Genomic DNA, 9,424 nt, shown 5'->3' with positions numbered 1-9,424 from the left:
ATTTAAAAATTAATTTTAAAACTAAAAAAGATATAAAAATTGAAATCCAAATTATAAAACTAAAAATTAATTTTAGATTTTAAAATTTTCTAAACTTAAAACTAATATTTACTACAAATAGACTTATAATTATTCTATTTTTGTTATATAAACAAGTTATTATATTCCTTTCTCTTTCCTAAAAGACAAGTAATTAATCACTTCCTAATTAACATTAATGTCAAATTTGTACATTTACATCAATTAATAACATTATATAATACAAGATTAATCAATTGAACTATCGATTTGAATATTTTTATCAAATAGACTAACTTTATAAAATTTTATAAAAAAACATAATTATTAATTATTTTATTGCATTACTTTATTTCAATGGATAATATATTTTTAAAATATAAATTTTAAATAACATATTTATAAATGTTCTAATTACATGAAATTTGATATACATCGTCAGAAATATAATAAAAGATAATTTAATAATTTAATTAATTTATATTTTGTAAAATATTATTAAGTAATATAAATTTTAAATTTGCCACTAATTTCAATGAATGCATGTAAATATCATGCAAATTAGGTAGCTGGTCAACGTAGCTGTGATGATTCCAAAAAAAAAAAAATCAAGTCATTGTTAAACGATATTTTTAGATTTTGTTTAATAAAACTAATTAAAAATTATGAGTTTGTAACTTCTAATTACGAAACTAACTGAAAGCTATGAATTCGAGAAAAGTTTATAATTATATAAGTAGTCTATCAAATTAAAGTGTTTGACAAATTAGCTACAACTGACTAATTTATGTTAAATGACTTAAAAAAGTATATTATATTATATTATATTAATATTAAAATTACATATAATTTATTTTAACATATTTTATTAATAAAAATAATATTATTGATACAAATAATAACTTAAATTTATTTTTAATATTATTTATTTTGATATATTATATTAATAAACATTATATAAATTAATTTAAATAATTCAATTTTTAATTTTAAAATTATATAAAAAATTTAATATATTTTAAAAATATTTTAAAAATAGAAAAGAAAGAGAGAAAGATAATAAAATAAATTAAAAACATTTTAAAAAAGATAATTGTTATATTTTTTTAACTTAATTATATTCTTAAAATAATACAATAATCCAATAAAATAAAATAAAATACATAACTGATAAATTAGTTATAGCTCTAAAAACATTTGATTGAAAAAAATATACGACATAATATTTTATCTTATCTATTTTTATCCAAACCAACGAATAGAAGTTTTAATGTTACTAAAATAAATGATCTTTCGTATTCTTTACACGTACTTAACTGGTAAGCAGGACCGAATCTTACTTGGGACGATTTATAATGTTGCTTAACCTTTATGCTTTATAATATTTATCAACGAATTTAATTATAAATACACTTTTAGTTGTGGAAGCTAACGTTTCCATAATGACGTGGGACATAAGTTGGAATTATAGGTATAAAATGTGAAAGAATAAAAAGTGACAAATCAACAAGGTAATCAAAAATGTAATCCTAAATCACACGCTAGTGTCATTTAAACTTTTGGGTGGATTATAAAAATTATAATATCATTAGTAAAAATATCACATCATTCGTTGCCCAACTCGTATGAAGTCCTTTCTGAAATTTAGCACTGCTCGTATAATAAATATTTTTTTTACAAACAAAAAAATTATCTTTTTACACATATTAGGCTTTGTTTGAAAATTTAGAAGAAGAAAAAGAAAAAGGATTATAAGAGAAAACAAGGAAGAGGAAGGGAGGAGGAAGAAAATTAAATTCTTCCTTTGTTTTGATATTTAATATTAAAAAGGAATGATAATAAGAGAGTTTAATTATATAAATGATATTATTATTTTTTATATTTTTCTTTCTTTAAAAATTCTCATTTAAAAAACTAATATTAAATAAAAAAAGTTAAAATCCTAATTGTAAAACCGTATAAAAGAGTAAAAGAAAGAGGTAAATTCTACGATGCTCATAAAAATGATAGAATATTTTATACTTTTATATATGTAAAATAATTATAATCATTGATTTTAATAGTAAAATTAGTGATATATTTAAAAAAAAAATAATTATAATAATTTTAAAAAAATTATTATGACTCGATAATACTAAAAAAGTGCACGAAAAAATTACTGATTAATTAAATAATACTCTCAGATGAATAAAACAGAAAATTGATTGCTCCTACAACTGATTCATCCATTGTATGTAAGCACAGTGATCAAATAGAAACAAAGAATCATAAAAAAAATTAGTGGACTATTCCAGTAGTTCCACCTTGACGATTTCGTTTTAACTTTGAAATATTCAATGAATATTCAAACATAATATTTAAGTATTAAATTGAATTGAATAATTTGAATAGTCGAATTGGTCCTAGAACTTTCAAGCCAACAGCCAAGTTTATCGCAAAAGGGTTTACTCATTCCACATTTTGTTTTGGGTTACGCTAATTATCTAAAATGTATTAGTACATGTTGTTCTTTTCATTCGTGTAAAATAAAAATTCCAAAGTATATTTTATCTTTTCTTTTTCTTTCAGAGTGAAAATTGTGTAATAAAAATAAATATATAGACAACTGATTTAAAAAAAATAAAACTAGAGTATTTAATTGTTATAAGAAAAATAAGAAATGATTGTTCATAAATTAACTCAACTAAGCAGAAGAAGCAAAAAGACTTTTCACCTTGACATTTAGCATCATAACTTACTTATATAAACTTAAAAACCTTTGCCAAATATGATTTGGTTGGCAAAACATTCTAAATACATTATTTGATTAAAATAAAAGTTAATAACAAATTTTTTTTTTAGTTTTTCTTTGATATTGAATAAAATTTTATGTTAATCCAATAGAATAATCTGGACTCAAACTTCCATTAATTTTCAACCACTAACATTTCTTATTAATTATTTAGCATGAATAATAAGATTTGAAACTCACATATAACAATAACTAAAGAGTTGTTGAGGAAGAGAGGTTATAGAGAGAAGGAGAAGGAAAGGAAAGGAGAGGGGAGAGGAAGGCATAAATTTATATTTTATATAAATATATTTAAAATTAATATTTTTTAAACATAAAACATATAAATTAATATAATAATAAAAATTTAATATATTAATGATGTATTTCTCATCATAAATAATATATAATTTTTTAATTTTAAATTAAAAAATATGTTTTCCCCTTCCTCTATTTTCAAAAACTTCTTGCCAAATATACCCTAAGACTTTTACTAACAGATAAAGGTAAAATTAATCACATAAATCATATGATATATTAAGCTTAATTAAAAATTAAAATTTATAAAATATTATTAATCATCAATTTTTAAAAAATATTTTTTAAACATTCTTTTAAGTTTGTTTCTATCTACTTTTATTAAACTAAAAATTTGTATTATTTAATTTTTTCATTAGTTCATTTAGTGTCCTTTGCTTGTGTCTAATCCACTTAATTATAATTACTAATTTTATTTACTTGAAGTTGCTTGTTTAGTTAATTGTTTCACAATTATATTTTGTAAAAATATTTACATAAAATCATCTTAAATAAAAATACTCAAATGAAATCACCTTATATAAAGATATTCAAATCAATCTAGCTTAAATAAATATACTGAAATTAAATTACCTTAAATAAGACATTTAAATTCAATAATTAAAATAATCTAAAATAAAGATCCTCAAATAAAATTACCTTAAATAAATACTATATAAATTAAATTACTTTAAATAAAAATACTCAAATCAAACCAATAAAAAATAATTTATATTCTCTTCTTTTAACATCAAATACATAAATACTTATTTTAATCATACGGTACAAATCTCATATACATAAATTATATTAATATCTAAAACATAATAAACCTACCGTTCTGTATCTTAAATAAACAAGCATTTGAATTAATATATATTAAAAACAATATGACAGAATGTATGTAGTATAAAACTTGAGTATAATGGTACAGGTTATTTTAATTAAATTCAGAGTCTCATTTAATAATTATAAAATAAAATATAATATTAAAAAATATAATTTATTAAAATATAATTTTAATTAAATAACCAATACAAAAACATTTATATTATTAATTATTTCTCAAAATACATTAAAAAATAATAATTTAGTTTTATAACTTTATTTTTATTTTAGTCGAGTCTTTTAGTTTTGTGTTAAATCTAATTTGGTTCTTTATAATTTTTATCCTTTATCTTTGTATTTAGTTTTAATTTGATCTTATTAATCAATTATAAAAGTTTTCAACCGACGTAATTGATAAATAAAAAATAACCTGAAACTGAACAAAAAGATAAAATAAAATAAGAGGAGAAAACAAAATCTTTTAAGAAATATTAACTTTATAAAAAAAATTACATTCAGGATAATTAAAAAACTTAAAATTGGAAAAAGAAAATGTAAAAAGAAGTGGAAGAAAGAATAGATAAATGAGAAAAGAACAAAGAATAGTCATGAAAAAACATTGGGGAGAAAAGCCAAACCAGCCACCAGCGTAAAGTTGCATGTATGTATGTATCCCCATCACGCTCGCTCTCTCTCTCTCTCTCACCCCGCCATAGCATCCAAACGCCATCGCAGATTCAACAGTTATCGTTCACATAAACCCTAATCCCATGCCATCCAATCCCGATCCCAATTCAGCCTCAAATTCATCTTAACCCCCCAACACCACAAAATCAAAAGGAAAAAAAAGTGTTTTTCCAAACCAAAATTCTGAGAGATAGAAAGAAAGGAAAGAGTGTTACAGTGGAGGAAGTAGTAGCGAGCGAGAGAGAGAGAAATGCCAAGTGTGGCCGTGAAGCTCTATAGCGTGTTCTTCAAGTTCCTCTTGAAGCACCGTTTGCAGAACCGGATTCAAACCCAATCCGAAAACTCCGACCCGTTTGGCGTCACCACCCGACCTGAAGAATCCGTTGCTGCCGCTAATCCCTCTTTCGCCGACGGTGTTGCCACCAAGGATATCCACATCGACCCCTTAACCTCTCTCTCTATTCGAATCTTCCTTCCCGAATCAGCACTCATCCCTCCCGAACCTCAGTCCAAACCTTACGCACCTCCCAAGCCTAGGTCCAACCTTATCTTTTCTAAACCCGATCCTGAACCTGGATCTGCACGCCTCGATTCCATTTCGCGCCGCAATAGCTATGGCCCCCCGCTCAGGGAAGACACCCGTAGCAACAGTTTCAGAGTCAGCAACGGCGTCGAGGGATTGAATTTGATGACCGGCGGCGTTTACCGGGGATACTCGCCGGCGATGGGAGATCGCCGGAAACTGCCGGTGGTGCTGGAGTTCCACGGCGGTGGGTGGGTTAGCGGGAGCAACGATTCCATCGCGAATGATGTTTTCTGCCGACGGATCGCGAAGCTCTGTGATGTGATTGTGGTCGCCGTCGGTTATCGGCTGGCGCCAGAGAATCGGTACCCGGCGGCATTTGAGGATGGCGCGAAGGTGCTGAATTGGCTTGCGAAGCAGGCGAATTTAGCGGAGTGTAGCAAGTCCATGGGGACTGGAAGGGTTGGAGGTGGTGGTGGGGAATTTAAGAAGTCAGATTCTCATAAACACATTGTTGGTTCCTTTGGAGCTTCAGTGGTTGAGCCTTGGTTGGCTGCACATGCTGATCCTTCAAGGTTCTCACTATTTCATGATTATGTTGAATTATATGTTGATTATCTGATTCTATTTGATTTAGCATTTCAAAATTTGGGTTTGAAATTTGTTCTTTTACTATCCTTGTCGCCAAACTGCATTCTTTATTATTTTAGGTATTTTTTATATGTGAATCATTTATATTTGTTGCCTCTTCTAAATATGCACAGCAGTTCATTAGAGAGTGTGAAGTAAGGTATGTTTAAGGGTCCCTGAATTGGGGAGGGGGAGTCCACAAATAAAAGTGGGAAGTGAGTGTTGATCACCCTATGATTTTGATTGTTGCAAGTTTAAGATGAAGTCAAAATATTATGTCGATTACTCAGTTGCAATGGGTTTGGATTATATATATGGTCTAATAAACAACTAGCACTCCTGGATGACAGTTATCATGGACTTTGTTTTATATATTTGGAAAGGGCTCATTTTTATGGTAGTTTTTATATTTGCAGCAACAATTTGTTACTTGATTTTTGGTTTTACTAATTTCCATCTGAATTGTGATCTATGTCTATCATATTCCTAGTTGTGCTAGGATCACGTTTTTGTGCATTTTCTCATTACAAACAGATAGATCTGATTTGTATTTGAGGTGGGGATTCCCGCAATGTCATAACTCATTAAAGACTAGAGAGAATGGATTTCTCCACTATTGTTTATATTAGAATTATGCATCCCTTTCCATTTTAGGTAATGTGATTTTGCTTGATGGTGCTGGTTTTTTTCGCTTTGGAATGTGTTTTTAGGTCAGTTATTAACTTATTTAACAAAATATGTATGCTGAAAAATCAAAACACATTTAAAGAGAGGTGGTAAAATGATATCGCATGCCAGCTATTCTTCTGATGGAGAAGGTACTGTTGGCTGGCACAGGTTATTCTGCACTACTGTTTAGGGAATTAGAGGCTTTTGATTCTTTTACTTTGTTTATTATTGTCAGTATCAAATTTCAGTTTTCCTACAATGGTAGGAGCCTAGGGCACCTTTCTATATTAAACTTTCAGTTGTCTGCCACCCTATTTCAACTATACCTTCCATACTAAACTGATTCCTTGAATTTCTTCTTTAACAACCATGATATTTAATCTTGAAGCTTGGTTAGGGAATCTTTAACAATATTTGCCTCCAAATATCATGATTTTTTTTCTTGAAAATAATGTTTTTCAATTAATAAATCACCATTTATTAGAAGACATATTTTACTGCTGTTAAAACTAATTGTGTGAATTGAGAAGATGATTGTTTGACCATGAGTTGAGCTATTATACCTCCTTTGGGCATGTTGGAACATATTGGGATATAATGATTTTCTGAAAGGAAAATTTCTAATATTCTTTGAAAGTTATGTAGAAATATAACCATTCAGATCTAATTTAGTAATATTTTATTTTTGAGCCAATGGAATGTATGGTTATATTGTTCCACGTTACATTTTTAGTGAAGTGGTGCAATACTCTTAGAGAACCTAAGAATCTCTCCTCCGAAAGGGCTGTTGTATGTGTGGATTAAAAACTATGCTGACATCATACATTGCATAGTAACAATTTTGTAGATATGCTTTGGTATTGTGGGTCACATTAACTTCTTCCTGTCATGCTTCAAGTAGAAAGATAATTCTCATGGAGTTGCGTACTTCCCTTGTTCAGTGTTTAACCTTTTTATTTCTTTAATATTGAAACAGATGTGTTCTTCTTGGAGTGAGTTGTGGTGCCAATATTGCGGACTACGTTGCTCGGAAAGCTGTGGAAGGAGGCAAACTTCTGGACCCTGTCAAGGTCGTAGCACAAGTCCTGATGTATCCATTTTTCGTTGGAAATGTTCCCACACATTCTGAAATAAAGTTGGCAAACTCTTACTTTTATGACAAGGCCATGTGTATGCTTGCATGGAAGCTTTTCCTACCTGAGGAGGAATTTAGTTTGGACCATCCAGCTGCTAACCCCCTTGTTCCAGGCCGGGGTCCTCCTTTAAAGTTGATGCCTCCAACATTAACAGTTGTGGCTGAACATGACTGGATGAGAGATCGTGCAATTGCTTACTCAGAGGAACTCCGGAAGGTGAATGTTGATGCACCTGTTCTTGAATATAAGGATGCAGTACATGAATTTGCAACACTTGATGTACTTCTCAAAAGCCCTCAGGCCCAGGTTTGTGCTGAGGACATTGCCATATGGGTCAAGAAATATATTTCACTTCGAGGTCATGAATTCTCATATTGACTAAGATATAGCAAATTAAGATGATGATTGGTAGGAAGATATTTAGCCCGACTTCAAAATTAGCTTCAGATCACACTTTTGCTTATATTACATGGGACCTGTGATATATTATTCGATTGGTTTGGATGCTTGATAAGGTGTTGGATATGGAATGAAATCGTGCTCGTGCCACCTGCCCAGTTCTTTTTGTAAGATAGAGTTGTCTGAGAGAGTAGGATTAGTTGAGAGTTGAGTCGGTGAGACGCATTCACCTCGTGCATATCTCGCTTGGCCATTCTTGTGCCATTCTTTCTTCTGTATTATGATGTCCTATTTTTCATGAAAAAATATAAAATTTAATGAACCATTCTTTCAGTGTGTGTGAATATGTGGAGTCTAACCCTAATCTAGTACCCTCCGTATGGTGTGTGGTTAGGGTATGTTTACCAGGCCATGCTGAGCCTTCGAACTTTTGTATTATAGTTTTTCCATTGAGTTTTATTAGCTGCATGGGTTCTAAGACAGCTTTCAATGTACTAACACACGAGTATAACTCTGTCCAATAAAATCTGGTCTCCTTTTCGCCTGAACTGGTTACTGCAAACTGTGTGGTGTAAGACTCTATGGAAGCGTTAAATCTCATCCAGAATTTTAACCTTCGACCCATAATTATGGCAATATTATTGTTGATATCCAGATGACACTCAGAATTGTAAGACTCGCCTGCCGCATGAGGAGGATAAATGTACAGAAATTAGAGTTTTTTGTTCGATAATACTTAAAAAGCCAGTGGCTAGGTTGTAACTTCTAGATGTTGTCTTTTTTTCCCCCCCTCTTGTCTTCCATTTTCCCCACACCAAAGAAATGAGAAAGTTTTGTTGGAGCTATAGTTAAATTTTATGCAGAAGCGAGTTCTAATTTTCCTTTATTTGTCCTTGTATATCTGTTCCACGATAAAATTAAGATTTAATATTGAAAAAGACTTCTGCAACTAAGTTACCAATTTTGTTAAATCCTAAGACAAATGTGCGGGCCAATGCTCTCTTAGTAGGCAAGCATTGTTGGACACAACCACGATGTTTTCCCCACAGACAACTGTTTCATTATTTTCTTCTTCTTGGTTGTTCTGTTTCAGATGAATTGGCGTCTTGCGTATAAATATGCCACGGCCTTAACATTATTGCCTCGGTGCCATTATCCCAAATATTTTGAGGGGATGGCCCCCACACTGGTTCTATGTCTGGGTGAGGGGGATGCATATGGAAGCTGAACCGAGATAGTGAAACTCTCACGAAATGAGGTCTTGACATGATTATAAGCATCTTCATGCTCATGTCATGTTCGGCCTATTGGCCTGAATATTGGAAGCATTTTGAGGGTAGGGGTAGCCACTCTATGGTGCATGCTCAGATTGATCATATAGGTGGCTGCTCTGTCGACTTTTCTTTAACCAAGAGTTCGAGGACTTGCACGAATCTTTGGTTGAGGAAAGTCTTTTTGTTACTTTAG

At 30.2% G+C, this 9,424-nt stretch overlaps 1 protein-coding gene across 2 annotated transcripts; it reads left to right on the top strand.

Annotated features, from left to right (window-relative positions):
• The first annotated feature begins 4,524 nt into the window (after positions 1 to 4,524).
• On the top strand, positions 4,525 to 8,800 carry LOC113863002 (probable carboxylesterase 11). Of its 2 annotated transcripts, XM_027496361.1 has the most exons (3): positions 4,525 to 5,107; positions 5,213 to 5,698; positions 7,399 to 8,047. In XM_027496361.1, exons 1-3 carry the CDS (start codon positions 4,851 to 4,853, stop codon positions 7,934 to 7,936), a joined length of 1,281 nt encoding a protein of 426 aa, XP_027352162.1. In that variant the 5' UTR covers positions 4,525 to 4,850; the 3' UTR covers positions 7,937 to 8,047. The 2 variants fall into 2 exon arrangements, with proteins under 2 accessions (XP_027352162.1, XP_027352161.1); XM_027496360.1 differs by having other exon boundaries at positions 4,525 to 5,698; positions 7,399 to 8,800.
• The last annotated feature ends 624 nt before the right edge of the window (positions 8,801 to 9,424 follow it).

The sequence above is a fragment of the Abrus precatorius genome, unplaced genomic scaffold, assembly GCF_003935025.1.
Source record: "Abrus precatorius isolate BTA unplaced genomic scaffold, Abrus_2018 Scaffold3, whole genome shotgun sequence".
Classification (NCBI taxonomy): Eukaryota; Viridiplantae; Streptophyta; class Magnoliopsida; order Fabales; family Fabaceae; genus Abrus; species Abrus precatorius.
This window is presented reverse-complemented; position numbering and strand designations above follow the sequence as displayed.